Source organism: Rousettus aegyptiacus, unplaced genomic scaffold, assembly GCF_014176215.1.
Source record: "Rousettus aegyptiacus isolate mRouAeg1 unplaced genomic scaffold, mRouAeg1.p scaffold_m13_p_9, whole genome shotgun sequence".
NCBI classification, from domain to species: Eukaryota; Metazoa; Chordata; class Mammalia; order Chiroptera; family Pteropodidae; genus Rousettus; species Rousettus aegyptiacus.
Window position 1 is genome coordinate 101,958,100 of NW_023416312.1, and position 21,529 is coordinate 101,979,628.

General features: G+C 52.9%; 1 protein-coding gene across 1 annotated transcript; it reads right to left on the bottom strand.

The window, feature by feature from the left end:
• Window positions 1-5,097: 5,097 nt before the first annotated feature.
• LOC107506244 (zinc finger X-linked protein ZXDB-like) lies at window positions 5,098-7,885 on the bottom strand. The gene is made up of 2 exons (XM_016136916.2): window positions 5,376-7,885; window positions 5,098-5,235 (listed from the first exon to the last, which is right to left on the bottom strand). The coding sequence occupies exons 1-2, from the start codon at window positions 7,836-7,838 to the stop codon at window positions 5,230-5,232; spliced, it is 2,469 nt and encodes an 822-aa protein (XP_015992402.2). The 5' UTR covers window positions 7,839-7,885; the 3' UTR covers window positions 5,098-5,229.
• Window positions 7,886-21,529: the final 13,644 nt, after the last annotated feature.

Consider the following 21,529-nt stretch of genomic DNA (forward strand, 5'->3'; position numbering starts at 1 on the left):
TTTACGTAAACCCTATAGTTTCCTTATTTGAAATAACATGTTTGTCTTACATGAGGTCCAAAAGATCACTTGCAGATATAACATTACATCCAGGATTTCCATCTGGAATAAATAAAAATGTATAATTTAAAATTTATTTCCCAAAGGATTTTGCTATAATTATTTAAGCTACCACTCAAAATTCTATTTACATTTTGATAGGATATTTTACCCTAATCACTTTATCCTGGATTAAATTTGATTCTTAGAACTTTTTGAATAGCTTTTGATAATTTGTGTCTTGAATTTTCCTCATCACAATTTTTAGTTGTCTGAGAATGACAACTGCTATTCTATTTAAGTCTATATTATTCCGAAATGTAACTGTTTAGAACTTGATAATCATTTTTCATTGCTTGACTTTTTATTTGTCTAGATTGTTATATATGTGAGCACAAGAACAAAACTTGTCAAATATGTGCTCAAAAATGTTTATTTGAATGAACCGACGAAATATATTTTTGTGTTGTAGCTCATAGTGCCTCACAGAGCTGGACTCAATAATTACTAGCTGTTTAATAAGTTGGTAATAAGAGATAATAAAATATTCCATATAATAATAAGCTATTCCTCAGGGACTCACATCTTAGTAGTGCTATTATGAATCACTGTTTGCTTTAAGTATTGAATTATTTTCTGTAGGCCAAGTGACAATGTTTGTCAGGTCCACAAATGTCAGTGGAAAACTAGAATGAGATGAAGTGTTCCGTTGACAAAGCAGGACAGCAAATTCACCATCAGACAAAATGTAATCACTAGGTAGCTAGTTATGCTACTTTTTTACTTTTTCTTTGGATTCTATTCCTTCTGAGTTATCACCCTTAGTAGGTAGGGGTTAATTAACGATGAAAAGGAGAAAATACACTAAGGTATATAGCTAACAGAGGATGTGATTCCTGTGACTCAGTTCCCATGTTAAACAGTGACAGAGGGGACTGCGAATAAGGAGCCTCAAGGATCACAAGGAAGTTAGTTTTGGATAATCCTCATCTTGTCTCTTCCAATCTAAGAAAAATACAGGTAAAACTCAATCTAACAACATTAATATTGAGGACCTGTTGATATTAATGACTAAATGGCATCTCCCAACTTAAGGAGAAATTGTTCTTTGTATCACTAAGTACCACACAAATATCTACTGCATATCCATAGTAGGGAAGAGGGCAGTAAAGAAATGTCACACAGGTGACGTTGTTCATTTTGATGCAGAGTATTCTGGGAGGGTACTGTATGAGGTTGAAGAAGCCTGTAGATACTCAAAGGCAAATAAGAGGCAAACATTAAATGTGAAGCTGAGAATGCATGAGGGAGCCAAGAGAGATGAAGTGACTCTGCTGTCTAATAGTGGGTATAATCCACAATACGTGTTGTTTATTCGGGAATAACTATGACTTATCATTTCCCAATGAATTAAACATGCCCTAATCATCTTTCCATATATATTTCTAAAAAATGTCAGTACCTAACCTTGTTCATGTCAATAAAATGTAATTTTTATAGTCTCTAAGAAATCCTTAGAAGTCACTTCTGATCTTTTTCTGATGCATGTGTCACATAGTGAATCACGAAGTCCTATTTGTTTCAATTTGGAAACATTTCTAATATCTGTCCTTTCCCAATACAATTCCAGTCCCACTCCCTTCATCGCTGCACCCTGAAATTATTACAACAGACTACGACATTATTTTCCTGCCCACCAATCAAATCTGTTATTTGACTTTCCCTCTTAAATTATCTCCACTAGCTTCTTAACCATGTCCATAATAAAGCCACATGCACTGTGACTGGTTTTCACAGCTCTACAGACTTTGGTTCCACACTGGCAGCCTAACCCTAACCTCTAGCACTTAGCAAACGTGAGTTCTTGTATTCAAGCTAGGTCATCTTTACCAGTGCTGTAGGGTCAATTCCATTTCATATCCTTTCCTTGTGCTTTCTCCCTGGCTGGAATTCATCTATTCTCTTCTCCACATAATTAAATAGCTACTGCCCCTCCTTTTCCTCCAAGCCATTAATTTGGTGTCTGAAACATGTTTGCTGGGATTATTGGGCTGTAAAATGATTAATATGTGAATTCCCATGTCCTAAAATTAAGATGTAGCTCACATTTTACTCCTCTTATCTATATCCCTTGTATTTTGCATGCAGTCAGTAAATTAACTTAAAAATATACAATAAGGTCCCTAGCTTAAAAATTGTTACCAAAGGCCCCCTCAATTCGGATTTGATAAATATAAAAAAAAATCATTTGTAATGACTGATTTGTTTTTATATGTTATGTTCTGTCAAAGCGCTTAGATAATTGTTCTCCGACTCTCCAACACACATTTTACTTTTTAAAAAATTGCTAAGCAAATCTTTTGTTCAAAAGCAATACATACATAAATTTCAGCTCAGCCTTATATTTCAAATGTCACATATTTTGAGTGAGCTGCATCTAAATTACGTTTTATTATTACTTATTAGGTTTTATTTAAATAGTCAAGTGGATCTGTTTGATATCAATAATTACTAAGGGGCTATGAATATTCTCAGCAGGGAATCAATGCTTTATCTGGAATCAAGGAATAGTCAGTCATAAATATCCTGTTATACCAAAGCTTCCTCTTATTTTTTTGTGGATGGGAATATGAAGCATTTAATCTACAGAGAAAAATGATCTTCATATTCTATGAAGTTTTACTCCTACTACTCGGGGCTTTCAATTACATAAATACTATAATGAGATAATGGTAAAAATGTCAAGATTAACATATTTTAATTCACGACGAACATGTTCAACAGAGTCTCCTGGACACAAACCTTTCTACAAAAGCACATTTTCAATTAGTAACACTTTAATAAAACAAGTGCTGAAGAGGCACAATAGGCAAATGAGATAATGAACATTAAATCATGTCCTGTTATGTTTTTAAAGGGAAAATTTATGCCAACGCCAACAGAAATGTAACCATTATATTTGTAGTCACATCTTTGACTGTAATTTCATGCCATTTTCATCATCATGCTTGGAAAATACTATTGAAAGCAAAATCTTTTGAATAAATTGACTGAAAGAAACCATGTGAGCCCACAAGCAATTATAACATTAACTCCAAGAAAGTAAAGTTTGTCCTTTGGCAATTCCACAGAATATAACAAAAGTATATTTTCTAATAGTGTTTAATGAGAGGAAATAAGACTGAAAGATTAAAGAACCAAAGTGACAATATTTAAAAATATTTTATGGTTACATATCTTAACAGATGCCTATGACCTGCATGTTTATGTCAGGCCTCTGCATTCCTATCTTTAAGAAAAGGGAATAATATATTTAAGAGGACTTATCTAATGACAACACACTTCTAAAACGAACTTAAAATATTTCCAAAGTGCTAAGAGAGAACTGTTAAATGGTTTAGAAACAATCAAACTTTGACCGTTTGTTTGAATTACAAATTTATGTTTTTGTTTTTTTTACGGAATAAGTGCAACCAATTTAAAAATTAGACAGTACAGATGCATTTCAAAGTGGCAAATTTTAAAGTGCACTGTCAAACTGCTATAATAATTGTCATCTACAAACATCTACATGCAAACAGTACTGGGTTAGAATGTTTCAGAGCAACTAATAGTGTTTGCTAGCAGAACTACATGGTAAAAAACTTAGAAAAGTAAAAGAAGTACATATCTCACTGAAAACTTACATAAAATATCCCCATTATCATTTGATTTATATATAAACACACTGACATCTAAATCCAGAAAATAATTTCTTGTGCACACTCAGACTTGCAGTAAATTTATAACCAAAATTTAGGCCACGAGAATGGGTGAGATGATGACTATGAAAAAAATGTCAATTAAAAAACTGTTTAAAGAGATCATGGCAAAGACTGCTGTGCACATGCTAGAGAATAGGCTGGAGAGAAAGCAGAGCTGGCAGAAGGTAAGAGAAATCAAAATAGGTGGGGCAGAACGCGTGGTTATAAACAAAAGTGATCATGAAACTCAGAAGAGCAGAATGGATAGGAGTTCACGTACGTGCGTGTGTTACTAAGCACAATCATTTATAAGTTAAGTTTTAATGACACAGCTAAAACTTGGCCGCAACTATCTCACAAAATTGTGAGAATCAAATATAACATTCGTGAAAGTCCTACATAAACTGTAAAATGCTATACTCATGTAAGACAAACACTATTCACTCAGAATGCAAACAAAACCTCTTGTTCCACAACTGTCTGGAGAGAGAGGGGGAAGGGAATCTCACCTGATCCATTCCCAGATTTTCTTGGAACTTCAGACTTTATTTATAGTCTCTCTCTGGGCTGCCTTTGAATGCAGAGCAAAGACACTACAATTCTGTCTAGTGGCAATGTCATACAAGAACTGTGTTGAGAAAAATCCTTAACCTGTGGAAGAGATTTCCTTCCCTGCTTAACCTTCACTGCCTGCACATGTGTGATACTAAATTATGCCAATATATCCTCCTTGAGGAAGGAATCAAAGAGGCAGAAAACGGGATAAAGATTCACAAAAAAACATGTCAAGACATGTAATACTTTCCCTCCAACGCTAACTACTGGGATCAAAAAGAAGACTGAGATGAACCAGGTCTATGTACATTGCAGCGACCATTTTACAGCTAGAGAACTGAGGCTTACTGAGACTAAATGACTTATTTAAGGCCACTTATTCAACACCACAAAATCAATTTTTTCCAGGGCTGAGTTAGATCAAAGCCCTGGCACATTCCACAGCGAGATAGTCTCACATCAAAAAAGAAGCTATAATGATAAACAGTTAAAACACCAAACCTATATTTTTAGCTCCTTTTTTTTAAGCTCCACCAAAAGATTTTTGAAATACTTTGGCATTGTGTAAAATTTCCATTTTTTTAAAGTTGAACAGCAGTTAACATTTCTGATCATTAACTCTCAATGTATTTTTCATTACTTTAGAAGTGCATGCAATAGTTAACCATTGTAAAATGTCCAACTAAACTTTTCAAAAAAGCACAAACTCATGAAAATACAGAGCTGAAAAGACCTTAGAAACAATCTACTCAAACCACCTCATTTTATAAATAAGGAAATTAAGGCTCAGATAGGTTAAGTGACTTGCTCAGGGTCGCACAACTCGTCAGTTCCAGACTCCAGATCAGAATCGAAATCTGCCAACTCGTCGTAGCCCAGGATCCGCTCTTTCTCAAATCTACAGAGAGAAAGAGAGAGAGAGAGAGAAAGAAACGACCGCCTTTAAACATCTCGGCCAGAACCCAGTCCTTAAAACCCGGCGTCGACCACCGCCAGCGAGCCGCGCGGCCCGGAACCAACAGAGCTACTAGTCCGTACCAAAAACGAGCTGCCGGTCACCGCGATGAGATCGGTCTCTTTGTGACAGCCGTGGCCTCCCGCCGGACTGGAGAACGCGAACTGGGTCTCCTCCTCCTGGCCGAAGAAGTCGGCGTCCGGATGCACGCTCCATTCCGCCTTGGCCGGCGCCAGCAGTTCCGACACGCTGTTCTCGCACAGGGTGCTCGAAGGCGTCAGGGCATCCGTGTCCACCGTCAGCTTGCTGCTGGGCGTCAGCGCCTGCGGCTCCTGGCCCGAGGGCTTGAGGGCCAGCGCGCCCAGAGCGCCCAGCGGCCCCGCGCCCGGGCCCGAGCCGTCGTCCGCCTCCGAGGGGCCGTGCTGGAAGGCGGCGGCCGTCGTGCCGAAGAAGAGGGACGTGTCCAGGCTCTGCGGGAGGTCGGTGGTGGCCAGCAGGGCCCGCGGCTCCACCGCCTGGCCCGGGGAGCCGGCGGCGGTGGCCGCGGGCAGGTGGCCCGCCAGGGTGGAGCTCACGGAGGCCACGTCGATGGTCAGGATCCCGGAGTTCACCAGGGCCGTGTCCAGCACCGCCGCCGAGCCGGCGGCGCCCGGCACGTCGGAGAAGAGCGACACCAGCTCGGCGTCGCTCAGGTCGCCCTGGGCCTGGCTGGCCAGCTCGCTGCTGGGCGTGAGGGCGTTGGCCGCTTCCAGCTGCGCCAGCAGATCCTGGCCCAGGTGGTGCCTCTTGGCCATGTGCGTCTTCATGCTGTGCTTGGACGTGAAGAGCTTGTTGCACGCGGGCACCGGGCAGCGGCTCTTCCACGTGTCCCCGTCCTGCAGGTGCTTCTTGGAGTGGATGTAGAGGCTGCTGCGCGCCGAGAAGCGGGCGCGGCAGCCTTCCACGGGGCACACGAAGGGCTTGGTGCCCAGGTGCGTGATGCTGTGGCCCTTCAGGTGCTCGGCCCGCGTGAACGACTTGCCGCAGCCCTCCACGGGGCACGTGAAGCGCCGGTCGTCGTCGTGCTTCCTCTTGTGCCTCAGGAGCTTGGACATGCTGGTGAAGTTCCAGCCGCAGCCGTCGAAGTCGCACAGGAAGGGCCGCTCGCCCGTGTGGCTGCGCAGGTGGATCTTGAGGCGGCAGGCCTTGTCGTACTGCTTGCTGCAGCCGGGGAAGGAGCAGGAGAAGAGCTCCTGCTCGCGGAAGTGCGCGCGGTTGTGCGAGAACAGGGCGCTGACGGTGATGAACGTCTTCTTGCAGCCGGAGAAGGCGCACTGGTAGGGCCGCTCGGGCTCGAAGTGGCTGCGCTGGTGGGCGCTGAGCTTGGCCTGCGTGGCGAAGCTCTCCTCGCACACCTCGCACTTGAACGAGTTCTCCTGCTCGTGGCCCTTCATGTGCGCCTTGAGGTTGTACACGGTGGTGAAGCTCTTGCCGCAGCCCTCGGCCGGGCAGCCGAACGGCCGCAGCTTGTCGTGCGACTGCAGGTGCCTCTTGAGCTTGTACGACGTGGTGAAGGTCCAGCCGCAGCCGCCCAGGGGGCACTTGAAGGGCCGCTGGCCCTGGCTGCTGCTGTGCGTCAGCAGGTGCACCTTCAGCTGGTGCTTCTTGGCGAAGGTCTGGCCGCACTGCGCCTCGGGGCACAGGTAGAGCAGCACGCCGGGGCCCGGGCCCAGCGGCCCGCGGGGGCCCTCGGTGCTGGCGGCGGCCGTCGCCACGGCGCCCGGGCCCTCCGCCTCCTCCTCGGGGGCCGGGGCCGGGGCCGGGGCCGAGGCCGGCGCCGGCTCGGGCTCGGCCGGCTCGGCCAGCAGGAGGTCGGGCGGCAGCTCGGGGCAGTCGCCGGGCGGCGCGGCGTGCGGGCCCGCGGCCGGCGGGGCGACCGGGCCCGCGGCCGGCGGCGCGGGCGCGACCCCCGGCTCCCAGGCCGGCGGCGGGGGCGTGGCCAGGGTGAGGACGCCGTTCTCGAAGCGCAGCAGCAGGTTTTGGTTGTGGATGGTCACGGTGCCCGCGAAGGCCGCGGCGGGGCCCAGGCCCGCGGCGGGGATCGGGGCCGGGCCGGGGGGCGCCGGCAGGCAGCGGGGGCCCGGCGCAGGGCGGCCCGCGGGGTGCGCGCCGCCCTCGCCCCCCGGGAGCCCGGGGCCCGCGGCGGGCCCCTCCCGCCACACGAGCCCCGCGGCCTGGCCGGCGCCCGCCGTGTCCGCGTCGCCGCCCACCGGGTCCAGCAGCACCAGGAAGAAGTCGTCGCCGCCGCCGCCAACGCCGCCAACGCCGGCCGGCGCGGGCCTGGGCGCCAGGGGGCTCGGGCCCGGGCCCCGCGAGGCCGCGCGGGCCTCCTCGCGCCGCCGCCCGGGCCCGCCATCTTGCGGCCCCCGGAGCAGCAGGAGGCGGCGCGCGGGGGCCGGGCCGGCGCGCGGCTCGGGGCCTCCGTGGACGCGGCCGCCGCCCGCCGCGCCGCCGGCCACGGCGCCCGGTCGCGTGCCGCGAACCGCGAGCAGCCGCGGGACCTCCATGTCGGCGTCCGGGAGGCTCCGCTGGAACCGGAGCCGCGCAGGAGGCGCGACCCCCGCCCCCTGCCGCGGGCCCGAACACGTTCCTGAAAGGGAAAAAAAAGTGCAATGCGCAGGCACCGGCCCTATCAGATATTAAAACGTGTCGAGCGCCGCCGGGGCTGCAACGCCGCCGGCCGGGCCCCCCCGCTCACCGGGCCGTGACAGGCGGCCCGGCCCCCGCCGCCCGGACCCCCGGCGCGCCGGCCGCCCCCGCGGCGGGAAGCCGCCCGCGCGCCCTCCGCCTGAGGGAAGTGCTTTACCGGCTGGCTGGCTGCGGCTGGCGCGCCGGACGCGAGAAGCTTCTCGACACGGAGAGCGCGCGGCGCGCGTCAACGTTCCGCTGCCACGGGCCGGCGGTTCCTGCCGCAAACGGATGTCTGCCTGTCTGTCTGTCTGTCCGCGCGTGCCTTCCCGGCCCACTTCCGTATCCGGAACTGTCCCGAGCAAGGTCCTCGGGAGAATTTGGCACGTACTCGGATGTTTTGTTCCGCCGAGGCCGAGATTCCACGAGGAAGGGGTGGGGCCGCCGCGCCGGCAGGGGGGCGCGGTTCGCGCGGGCGGCGGGGGCCCCCGCGGGCTCCCGGGCTCCCCCCGCCCCCGGCCCACCCGGACCCACGCTCTGCCCTCGCGGCCCCGGCTTCCGCCACGGCGGGCTTCCCGGCGCTCTCGCAGCCCCGCGGGGACAGTCCCCGGCTCGCTCCGGGGCCCCCGGCCCCCGGGGGTCCGGGCCGGGGGGACCACTGCGGTGCGACGGGGTCGAGCCTAGGCCGGCGGCCCCCGCCGTCCCGAGGAAAAGGCCCACGCGGCCGTGTACGACGGCCTGACCGCGTCCCCGCGTCCCGGCCCCCTTGCTTCCGGGTGCGGCGGCCCAGTCTCAGGGTCACCCCGGGGCGCGGCGCGTGATGCCGAGAGAGGTTCTCTGTGACAGCGGGGACCCCCAGTTAGTGTGTCCTCAGCGAGTTGGGAGTCGAGCTGCCGAGACGGGGAGAGATCGGGCCCGCGAGGTTTGGGGAGGACGGGTTACGGGGAACCCGGAGGTCCAGGAATCCGCGCTCCCCCCCTGTGCACGGCAGCGTGCGCTCGCCGACCTCTTGATCCGAAGATCAAGTTTCTCACCCATAACTATTCGCACCCCGCCAACGTGTCCACTCCTCGCATGGTTCTCAGAACTCGGTGCCTCGAAGGGAGCGTTTTTCAGACCCGAGGGGTACAGTTGCTGCGTCTTGCTCACTAGGCCCAGCAGCGCAATCCCCTCACTGTGTGGAACCAGCGTCACGCCTCGTGGGAGGAAAACGCCACCCAGGTGCCCGGGAAGTGAGTTAGGACGTGGGGCGGGAGCGCGAATAGACCCCCGTCGGGGAACACTCAAGTCCCACGGCTGGCACTGGCGGCGGCTGAAAGCGGCCTGGCGTCTGCTGGTCTTTACTGCCAGGTTGGGGCGGGGGGAGGGCATCGGGAGGTTCCACGGCTGCACACCGGGGACCGGAGATGTGAGCATTTGCTCCCACATTGAACCGTCCCCGGTACGGCAGCCGTGATTGCATCACCCCTCGTCGGCTGACACTACTCCGCTGTCACTTTCAAGTGCCATACGTTTTCCGCCTAGGCCAGCCAGGCCGGCTTGTGGCGATGGTGCGCGCGTCCTTCAGCGCCCGGATGGTGGCGCTCAAGCTCCGCAGCGCCCCCGCCTCGGAATGCGCTGTCGCTTAGCTTTACTCTCTTCCACATAGATGCAGTCCAGCGGCTTCCGAGTGGCGTTTCCGTTCGTTTTTTCTCAAGGTTTTTGAGTACGACCGATTTTACTCTGAGTATAAAGCTCACAATCTCTATCATGATCAGTAGGCCCTTCAGGACCCCTGCGTCCCCTGTCCCCAGCCCTACACACACATCACTACATCCCTGGCCACCGCCATTCACCCCTCCCATGCTCTCCACAGTCTTGCATGGATTGCTGCTTTTTAAAGAAATTTATGTATTTTAATTAGCTTCAAGTATACAGTACATCGGGTAGACATCTATTTAGTTCATCAAAGGATCGCCCCGATTGCTCCCTCCGTCCCCTGACCCTCCGCCTAGCCATGGAATTAATGCTAACTGCATGCCCTAACCGTGTTCCCCATCCCAAGGCCACCCATCAGCTACTGATTTGTACCTCTCTAGCTCTTCACCCCATACTCCCAGCCCCCCCCAACCCCTCTTCCCCTCTGTCCATCACCAAGTTGTCCGCTAGTTTGTGAGTGGTTTTGATTCGTTCGTTCTTTTTATTCCTTCCATTCTGCACGTAAGTGAAATCATCTAGTGTTTACCTTTCTCTGACTTCAATGCCTTCTAGGTCCATGAAAGCGATACCTTTTTCCATCCCCTTCCTTTTAGTCTGTGTGTGTCTTTTAATCTGAAGTGAGTCTCTTGTAGGCAACAGGTAGGGGTCTTATTTTCCTTTCCATTCATCCGCTCTATCTTTTATTTGGAGCACTTAATTCTTTTCCATTTGAGGTACTTCTCGATAGGAATGTAGGCGTTAGCATTCTTTATTCCTGTTTTTGATACATGTGTTTTCTTCTTAAAGAAGTCCCTCTGGCATTTCCTGTAATACTGGCTTGGCGGTGCTAAATTCCTTTAGCTTATTTGTGTCTGGGAAGCTCTTTATCTGCCCTTCCACTCTAAATGATGGCTTTGCTGGATAAATTATTCTTGGTTGTGGATCCTGGGTCTTCACCCTGTGGAATATTGTTTGCCAAGCCCTTCTGTCCTGCGTAGATTCTGCTGAGAAATCAGCTGCCGGGCTGAGGGGATTTCCCTTATCTGTGATTCTCTGTTTGTCACTTGCTTTTAATATTCTTTCTCCGTGTTTAACCTTTGGCATTTTAATTACGATGTGTGTTGCTGTGGGCCTCTTGGACCCCTGATTTCTGGAATTCTCTGAGCTTCCTGGGGTTTTATGCCCATTTCCTTCACCGGGTAGGGAAGTTTTCCATCATTATTTCTTCAAACAGCTCTTCGACAGCTTGATTTTCCTCTGTTAGGCCGTTCAGACGGATGTTTGGAACCTCATTGGTGTCCCATATGCTCCTTAAGTTATTCTTATAGTCTCGCCCTCTTTTCTCTTGCCGTTCTGACCGAGTGTCCTTGGCTTTCCCATCCTTTAGATAGGGCGTTTCGTCCTCTCCGTTATTCACAGCGTTCACCCCTCCGTCTGTTCCATTTAATAGACTTCTCATCTCAGAAAATGTGCTCTTCATTTCTCACTGGTTCCCGTTTATAATTTCCATTTCCATTTTTGTGTGTTTATCTCTTTGTCGAAGTTCTCACTGAATTTATCTACACTTCCCAAAAGTTCACCGAACATCCTTATAAGCAGTGTTTTGAACACTGCTTACCTGACTCTGGACCTGGGGACTTGTATCAGCGGGATGGGATCCGAGACCCATTAGCTATCAGCATGGGATTCAGGACCCACTGGGTCCGCTATAAGAGGGAACTGAGGGAACAGTCCATCTATCGAGTGACCTCCACGCGCCACTCCTCTGATCGGTGGATCGCAGAGTCCTTTGGGGTCCCCCGGCATTAGCGTCAGTTGGGAACGAGTGTCACGGTAATCCCCCCGAAGTCTCCTTCTTTCCTTTTCCCCAACGTAAGGCGATACGTCCCTTTGGGAAAGACTGGGAGAAGTATTTATGGTAAATTTATATTTTTGGAGGGAGGGATGAGAGTAGCGGGTCCTTTGTCAAAGCGACCCCGTATCTCCTCCATTTGAGGGTTTCTGGGTCTGTACAACTGGCTCGAGCCTGAAATGGACTACGGGGCTCTGGACTGTTATCTTTCAAATTTGACTTCTGTTCACTTGACCTAGAACTCTTCCACGTGTACAGGTCAAGTAAGAAAATAGCCGGCCGCCCATTCCCTTCCTTCTGCGAACACCGTGGCCCCCAAACACCCGGCACCGTAGGTCTCTGCGTCTTGGCTTATTGTTCAGAGCTCACGGCCGCTTCGACTCTGCGGTCCTTTGCAGTAAGCACACGCGTTCATTCTCTCGGGCTGGCATCACGGAGTTCCCCATAATGGGTGGCTGAAACCCCAGAGAGGGTTGTCGTCTGACAGATCTGGAGGTCGGAATTCAGAGATCCAGACGTCGCACGGCTACTCTCTCCTCAGGCCTCCCTCCTCTATTGGAGGAGGCTGTCTGCCTGAGGCGGTCTTCCGTTCGTAAGTGTACATGCGTTTAAATGTCCTGTTTTCTAAGGCCACCAGACATATGGGAATAGGGCCCACCCCGAAGCTGCCATTTCAGCTACATGACCTCTTCCAGGGTCTTGGGTCCGAATGTGGTGACAGTTTTGGGTACCGGTTTTATGACTTTAACACATGCACTTCAGGGAGCTGTAGTGGTGGAGCCCGTAGCAGCACAGCGACCTCGATGTGTGTGGCTGACGGCACCACGTGTCCTCTGACGCTGGGGACCCGATTCATCCGCCACGCTGCACTTTCGCAGTTCTGTTCCGGCCCTTCCCGCTGTAAACCGTGTCCCCCAGGGAAGAGGGACCACAGGGCTCTGCCAGTGTGTCTGGGCGGCCCACCCTAGGTCACTCTCGCAGTCGCCGATGAGGGTGTGGCTTCCGGGCCTTCCTCGGTGGCGGCGAGCCGGCCTTAGAAGGCAAATGCACACGCACGTCCTCATCGCTCCCGCTCCTAGAGTCCTTTCCTCCAGAGCGTAACAGTGCCGTTCTGAAGGTTCAGCTTCCTTTCGTCTGAGGCGCTTTGGGATCCATGTTTCAGCCAAACAGCAGGACGAACTTTTAGAGCCCTCCTCCCCCGGGAGGGGCCACAGCAAATTCCAAATCCGTGCCCAGTGGACCCATATCAAACCTTCAGTCCTGATGCTACCTCATGGCGTCCTCTACTGGTGTCCCCCAACCTGAAGATCTGGTCACATACATACGCCCCAGAATTGCCTGAAGAACCTCGCAAACCATGCGGTTCCTTGGAGTGTCACCCACCTCCTTGTGGGTCATGATCTGTACATGACATTTCAGGGCCTGCGGGCATGAGAGTCGAGCGATAGGCCCAGGGGCGAAGAAGAGTCCTGCAGGTGGGGCCTGGGGAGAATCAGGGTGTCCCTCAAGGCAGCTGCCTCAGTGGAGGCCACTAGGGATTCCTCGGGCAAAGGAGGTTTATGGTTCTCAGACACGGTGCAGAGGCAAAGCCGGCTCATTAGAATCTAGTCATTGAAACAAAGCCAAGGGATCCCTAGTGTTCGGTGTCCTCCGGCTTCATCAAGATCTCCCCGCATTCCCCCTTCCAATTTTGAGGACCCCGATACTTCGCAGTCTATAGTCTCCCTTTAACAGCGGCCACCCCGTGAGATCAGAAAGCTCACTTTTGAGAATTCTGCCAGGTACAGGATGAAACTCTGAGATCTGGTTTTCAGAAATCTCAGCTGTGTGGCTAGAAGGTATAGGGCCTGCCTTCCGACCAGACATAGAAGACGTGCGGTCCTTTAAGGGGTGCTGGGTCTGGGAGTTGGAATCTTTGATCTCATCATCCCCACCCCCAGCCCCGCCCATTTCGTCTAAGTTGATGCCAAGCAACCTGTCAATTTTGGTACAGTCACTAGTTTGACAAAAATGTTCTAAGGTACCAAATGCGTGCTCACTGAGAATCTGGCCTCTTATACGTATTTGGTTAGAAATATCAAATGTCATAATTCGCGTCTCTCCACTCCACGTCGGCTCATAGATATCAGCCCTCGTTTTACTGCTGCACACAGCCGGCCTTCCAGTCTGATCACGTACGGACCTAATTCAAGAACCCCCAGAAACAATACAGAAAACACGGTCTTAAGATTCTTTTCCTCTAGACACTGTCTTGGCATCAAACTCTGTATTACTGAGGGTTGTACAGAATAGCAGATATTTCCTGTTAGACATCTTTCTCTGAAGAACGAATACACACACACAGATATGCAGAGATATATAGAGACAGAGAGAGACAGAGCGGGACAGAGAGAGGCAGACAGAGGCCACAGGGAGAGACAGTGAGAGAGAGAGTTTAAGGAATTCGGCCCTGTTGTTGTGGGGGTTGGTAAATCTGAAGCCTGCAGGGCCCGCTGGCAGGCTGCAGTTTCTGGCGAGAGTCGATGTTGCCGTTTTACACCCGAACAGCCTGGACGCAGACCCTTTTCCTCTTCTGACGCTCTCCAACTTTTGTCTTAAAGCCTTGAAGTCATCGGATGAGGTTAGGCACATTATTAGAGGAAAACCCGCTTTACTCGAGGTCTCCTGATTGAAATGTTAGTATGTGTCTTAAGTCCCAGCTTACGGCAGTCCTCAGATGGGGATTTGCCCAACAAGCTGTGAGCCACAGCCTAAGCGGTGTGCCGCAGGGAATAAATCATTCGGGTGGAGGAGATTGATATTTGACTCAAAGGCTGCATATTTTCATTTTCCTAGTAGTTTCTTATTTTAATCAATGTATTCTTCGATGCCTAGCTAGCTAGGGTCTAGACATAGCTCAGAATGACAAAGCAGGAATTCTTCACCCTGGGCCCCCCTCTTAACACCCAAGTGGCAGAATTTTAAAATACAGCGGAAACAGGGGCCTAGTCCTCTTAAACCTTAACAAATGGTAAAACAGGCAACACTTGCTTTTCACCCCCAATATGGAAATGCAGAATAATTTGCACAAGAGTCTTTTGTCCCCACCGAGATGTCTTGGGTAAACAGCTCCAACACTTTTGTAAACCGGCCTCGGTTATTCATCACGCTTCACACAGCGCTTGTGTTGGCGTGAATTTCTAGAGAGCACAGCCTTCCTCCTGTTTGTCAGGAGTTTGAGAAAACAGCACTCCAGTCCTCTCACAAAATGCAGGTAGGCTTTGCCAGACTCCTAAGGCAAAGCCACCCGGCTGGAGGAGCTGCACGCTTGGAGTGCAAATGTCAAAGGTCCGGGGCGAATGGGGGGGGGCTGAGAGTGAAGGACACAAACCTCACGGAGATGGGAATCATGCGGCAGAGCTTAAGAGGACTGCCGAGTGGAGGACTTTGTGGAGGAGTGTCCATTTTATTTGAGGACACGCTGACTGCACGGAAGCAGGTGTCTGGGCGGGTGAGAGGTGGGGGAGAAATGTGGGGGAAGCCATGGCGGGCTGAGGAGACGCATCACCTCCCGGGTCTCTCTTCATGTCTCCTTCCCCGGCATCCTCAGGAATGCGACGCGGTTGTGCTGCGCATGCGCAAGGGCAAAAGTGGTTCATTCTTCAGCACGGCTCCGAGAGGATGTGTTTGCTTTAAAGATATTAAAATGGCTTTGTTGGGTGTTTGGTCTTAAATTTCCTTCCCCCACCCCCACCCCGAAAATTCGTCAAATGGTTTATCTCGGTGATCATGTCACCTTGTAGGGCTCTGAGTCGGGCTCATAGAGTGTCTATGCCCCCAGTATGCCTGTGAGTGGGGGAGGAAGGCCTGCTCTCTTACTCAGCAAATCTGTCACTCCTGCCCTCCAAGGTGGCCTAAATAGAGGTGGTTATGGGGGGGGGAGGACCGGTCATTTCTATCTTTTGCACATGTTAAACCCTTAGGATCGCCTGGAAGAAACGTGAGATCTTGTCTAAAACAACTTTTAAATGTGTCCCTGTCAGGACAAAGCTGGGACCGCGATTTGGTGAACTTTCTTCTGGAACAGCATTGTAAAGACCACCCCAGAAATGCAGTTGGCCAGAGTCCTTGGAATTGATTATTAACACCCCTTCGGATTTACAGATATGATGCTTAAAAATGCCCTAGGGGGCTCTGTTTCGACAGGTGACACCCGAGTCGACCGTTTCCATACACTAATTGTAGGCAACCTCGTCTTCTTTTTGAATCATCCCTTCGGGGTTACCTTGAGAGAATGTTTGTCCCCGCGAAAAAGGATCAGAGTTATTGTTCGGCAGTCTTCCCCCTACCACCAAAAACCATCTTTGGGCCCACCCCGACCTCGGGAAGATACGGAAGCAGCGACATTCGTCTTTGTCTTGTGAGTGACCACAAGTCGACCTTCGGAGGGACTCTGGAAATTCTAAGATCGCCTAATGTCCCGTGGAAATTCGATGGGAACGTGGGTGTGGGGGAGGGGCAAACCAGAGCACCCAGAGTCCAGACTGAGTAAATACGATTTATTGGTGTCACGGAGATTGTGTCTCCCTCTGGGGCACCCCCCAACCCCCCCCCCCCCTACCCCTCGTAGGTATGGTTTCGCACCCCCAGCCCCCAACCCTGGAGCGAGCCGGGCTGTCACTTGGCAGCGAGGGTGCTTGCGGGGCCCTCGGAGCTGGTGCTCTGCTCCCCACTGCTGCTCTGCTCCCCACTGCTGCTCCGCTCCCCACTGCTGCTCTGCTCCCCACTGCTGCTCCGCTCCCCACTGCTGCTCTGCTCCTCACTCGGTGGAGCAGGGGTCTCTGCACGCCGTGCTTGGATCTCCTCCTTCCCCTTGGGGTCGCGGGCCTGGGGCTCGGGTGGCGACTGTGGGCGGCAGCGCAGGCCCCTGCAGGCACTGGGTCCGTAGCGCATCACTGGTATGCACTGCAGGGTACCGGCGTCCCAGCATCTCCCCACGACCCGCGCTACGGGCTTGTGGCCGGTACCCGCTGCGCCCCGGGGCCCCGGGATGGTGTTGCGCCACGGTGCCTGACACGGCCAGGCGTAGCCGGGGACCGGGCCCCCGCGCGGTAGCCCCGCGGGCGGGGCGGACCAGGGATGGTGAGCTGCGCGCGGGCCGCAGGGGGGACGAGAGCGGCGGTACTCTGCGGGCGCCCTGCGCGGCGGTGGGAAGCGGCGCGCGTCTTGCTCTTGGGCCTTGTCGGGCGCCCGGCGGCGAGGGCCCTGGGCCGTGGCGCCGCTGTCTTCGCCGGCGTGCGCGACGGGCTCGGCCTTGGCGGCGCCCGCGGGCCGCTGCGTGCGCCCGCGCGGGCGCATGGCGAAGGCCCGCGGGTAGTGGCGGCTCTCGGCGGCGGCGGCGGCCTGCTCCCCGCCGCGGTCGCTGGGCCAGCGGGGGCCGCGCGGGGCCGCGCGGCGGCGGACGTCGGAGCTGCAGCGGAAGCTCGCCGAGTCCTGCGGGGCCCGGTCCTGGTCGGGGGCGCGATGGAGTGCGCTCCTGGGACCGCCCGAGGACGCGCGGCCGCGGCCGGCGGCGATGGCCCACTCGGGGCGCAGGGGGCGCTCGGCGTCCCGGGCGCCCTCGTCGCGCGCCGCCTGCGGGCCCTTGGCGCTGTGGGCGCAGCGGTAGGTGACGCGGCGCTGGCCGGTGCAGCCGCGGGGCGCGCGCGGGCGGTCCGCGGCGTCTTTGTCCTCGTTCGTGTCCTCGGCGCCCCGAGGGGCGCGCGCGGGCGCGCGGCGGGGCCCGGGCGGGCCGCGGGGGCGCGGGGCGCGGTCGGCGGGCGCGCGGCCGTGGTCGTCCGCCTCGGGGTGCTCTCGTCCGCGGGGGCCGCGCGCGCGGGCGCGCCGGCAGCTGGGCGACCTCGAGGGGCGGCGCGCGCGGCCGCCGTCGGCCCGGCGGTCCGGCCGCTCCGGCTCCCTGCCCGGGCGGCCCGGCGCGGGCGCGGGCGCGGGCGCGGGCGCGGGGTAGCGGCCGCGGGAGCCGTGGCGGGCCCGGGCGCGGTCGCGGTCGCGGTCGCGGTCGCGGTCGCGGGCGTAGCGGCTGCCCTCCACCTCGGAGCCCGCCGGCCCCGTCACCGCGGCGGCCTCGGTGCCGCGCTCGCTCTGCACCAGGTCGAACTCGACGGTCTCGCCTTCGCCCACGCTGCGCCGCGACTTGAGACGGCCGTTCCGGGAGATGGCGGACTGATGAACGAACACCTCTGCGTGGGTATCGCTCCTGATGATGAAGCCATACCCCTCCTTGACGTTGAACCACTTCACCGTGCCCGTCATGCGCCTGGCGAGGACCTTCGCCTCCGCTCGCTCGCCGCCCGCGGCCTCCGCCGCCTTGGGGACCACGTCGCCGTCCACAGGGGCTGCGGCTGCGGCCTGCGGAGGCTCGGCGCCGCTCGAGGCCCCCGGGCGCTGCGGCGCGGCCGGGGGGCAGGTGGAGGCCGGAGGCGCCCCCGCGGGGGTCGCCCGGTCCGCCTCGCTCATGAGGTCGCCTTCTCGCTCTGGCGGACGAGAGTCGCCGGCGCGGTCAGCCCTCCACTGCCGGGGTGGCGGCGGGGGGCGAGCGATCTCAAGCCTGGGCCCTCGGCCCCGGAGGGCGGCAGCTGGGGGACCCGCACGCCGAGGCCGGAGTGGTCACCGGGGGCAACGGCGCGAGCGGTACTGGACACCGCGGTGACGTCTCAATGAGGTCCTAGCCCTGGCCGGGGGGAGGGGCGGGGGCGGTGCCACGGGCTCCAGACCCCTCGCGACCACGCCCCCGGCCCCTCGGAGGAGTGGCCGCCCCGGCGCGGGGGGGGGGGGGGGGGGGCGCCTGGGCCCTTTCAGGACCCTCGGGGTGGAGGCCGCGTGGACGGGGGCCCCGCGCCGCATCCCTCTCCCGAGGCTCGGGTGGTCCGCACGGGGCACTGTCACGACGCCCTCTCGCATAGCCGTCCGGGTCTTCTGGTCCCGCAGGCTCGTGGCCTCCAGGTGGATGGGGCGTCTTGCGTCCCACGGAGTTGACACAAGACGACAGCCACCTGGACCGGAGACTCAAACAGGGAGGCTCTCTTCCTCGGAGGGGCAGGGCCGCCCTCCCGGAGCACGAACGCCACCGAGACGGCGCCGAACCCGCACGGGCGCATCCAGGCTCGGGCCGCTCTCCTGGTGTGGGACGGCTTCGTGGGAGTCTTGCTGCGACTAGAGCACTCCGAAGCCCCTTCCCGCTACTGCCGTCTTGCTTGCGTACAGAACGCAAGGTGTGAGCAGAGTGAACGTGAACTTGGATTGGTCCTTCTGATGAATGCCGAAGCGAAACTTTCTCTTCTTTTCCAAATAGCTTATGACTCTTTGATCTTCATCCCAAATTGGGGTTTCGCTTTCATGATATTTGCTCCCCGAGAATTCACACTTAATTGCAGCATTGATATTGTGCTCGGGCACAGCCAGGGCTCTGAAATATCAACTTTCCGAAGTCATAGATCGTGTTAATAGATATTTTACATATATAAGTGAATAGGCATTTACTGGTCGGAAAACTCAGTTCCACGTATCAGTAAGAGACAGAAAGACAAGCTGAGTTGGTCTCGCATTTGATACAGTAAAGACTTTTCCCATTTTGTGTTTGATCCTTGCAATAAACCCCTTCTGTAGGATATGAGGCAGATGCTGATTTAACTTGAGTTTAGCTCATGAGGAAGCTAGAAACACATGGTAATTTTGGGTGAATCCCTAAGTCTTTCCAGAAAGATTTCACCCAAGATGCAGGTCTCTTCCCTAATGTACAGTCCTGTCTTTTGTTTCATCTGATGTTAGAAGCCTGAAACTTCTCACATAGACATCATTTTTTGGCACATTACAGCACAGCACCAAGAACCACCTCTGTCTGGATTGTCTCTCCTGCTCAAACTCTCCATGGGGATAAAAATTGCCTTCTCACCCCTTAATCAGCTCCTGCCCCCTCACATTGCAGGAGACTTCTGCCTTCGGCAGACAAGAAAGCAAACCCTGTTGTGGACCCTGGAAGATTTTCCTCATCATGCTCATGCATTACAAAATGGGAAAAGGGGGGGTCTAATATTTGATTTTATTAAGACACATTTTTTTTCAGGCATCATCTTTTCTGGTTTTTATAACATGAAATAAATTGGCTCTTATCACTATCCCCATTTGAATGTGACTAAGCCAGGACTGTGATTAAATGATGTAATTGTGGCCACCACCTAGGCCACCTACTGAGGGCAGAAACAGAAAAGTTCCTGAAGCCTCGGGTCCTCTGGGTTCCAACCCACTTTGCTCCCCTATGGCAGCCCCTATCATGTCTTCAAAGTTTCTTCTTCCTGTCCACGTAGTTCCCTTTGCTGCTTCCCATCCAGGCCATGCTCGTCCTCATCTCTACACTATTGTTCACCTTTCCATCATTTTGCCTTTATCCTCTCCTATGTTTGTGTAAAACCCCCCTGCCTTTGTAGGCTTAGTTTTACAACCCCCTCCTACTACCTTTCCAAATGCTCCAATCCATGTTGATCCCTTTTCTCTCAAAATAAGTTTTATGATTCCTGTTCAAGGTAGCTAATTAGGTGAACACTGTGCTTGCCTCCTTCCATGACTATATCAAAATTGCAACTAAATTATAGAACAACCATCATTGAGAATCACCCGAAGACTAAGTAAAGAGAAATCCTATAAGGATATATAGAAGCCAAGTTGAGACTGGTTGTGGGGGATGGAGTTGTGGAACATGGTGTGGTGATTAAGAATCAGGATGGAGGAGGGCTTTCTAAGCTGTGGAAGTCCTGGCCCCTGAGGAGCAAGGGGTCCCAGCTCTGCACCAGGGTCCCAGTCTGAGTCACCAGTGCGAAAAAGAGGAGTCCCTATAACATCTGGCTATGAAAACCAGTGGGGATTGCATACTTAAAACAATAAGAAAATACATATATGAAAAATTATTCATTGAAACCTTGTTTCCAATGGCAAGATATTAGAAACAACCTCAGTTATCATACATAGGAGAGTGATGGTGTAAAATGTGGTACATCAGCTAAGTGGAGTACTACATAGCTGTCAAAGAAGAAAGGGGCTCTTTACGAACTAACATGGAGTGATTTCCAGGATATATTGTTAAGTGAAAAATGTTCTGTTAAAAAAGAATATGTTATTTATACTTTATATAAGAAAAAAGAGGAAAGAGGCAAATATATGAGTATGTACTCACGTGTACAAAAATGTAGAAATGATAAATTAGAATCTTGTGTGATTGATTGCCTGCATGGTTTTTGTAGGAATGAAAAGTGTAGAAAGAAGGGAGGGCCTCAGTATTTTTTACAGAATTTTCACTTACTGTGCCGCATTAAATTTTTACATTCTTCACATATTTAAATACATAAGTAAAAGCAAGGAGGATAGGAGAAACTCTAAAATGGAATATAACCAGATAGGATAAACTGGATCATATTTAAAATAATAGTAAACCATTGCAGAACCACAACAGAAGTTTGGGTGGCGGTGGTGGAGAATAACCTAAATCATTAGAGCACATTATATGGACTATATGTCCCCCAGAATAAAGAATTAATAACTTCAAATAAATTATTGGATATTATTGTGTGGGTTTATCATGGAGTCATGCTTGGCAAATCTGAAACTACATGATATGTATTTTAAGACTGAGCAAATAAATATGTAGTGAATAATAGGAGCCAGGTTTCTCACTGTCAGAGAAAGGAATCAGAAATATGGAGGAGAAAGGAAAAATATACCCTTTGATGGTATCTGATAATTGGAGATAACAGTTGGCACTCATAACCAATACAACTGTCCCAGGCCAGCTTTCTTAGAATGCAGACCCTGAGATGGAGATTTGTATGCAGGAAAATCCGGGTGTACTTTTGGGATGAACACCTCTGGGGAAATGAAGGACATGTGGTGGGTAAGAAATATGTCACTGCTCTGATGCAGTTATAGCTGAAGTCTCAGCCAAATCCACAGGGACCCCTGACCTCTGATTCTGTCATGAAGAGCATCCAGCCTTTGCACCACCCCTTCGCCATC

Coding starts and splice junctions, on each gene's coding strand:
- LOC107506244 (XM_016136916.2), bottom strand. CDS start 7,838: ATGGAGGTCCCGCGGCTGCTCGCGGTTCGCGGCACGCGACCGGGCGCC.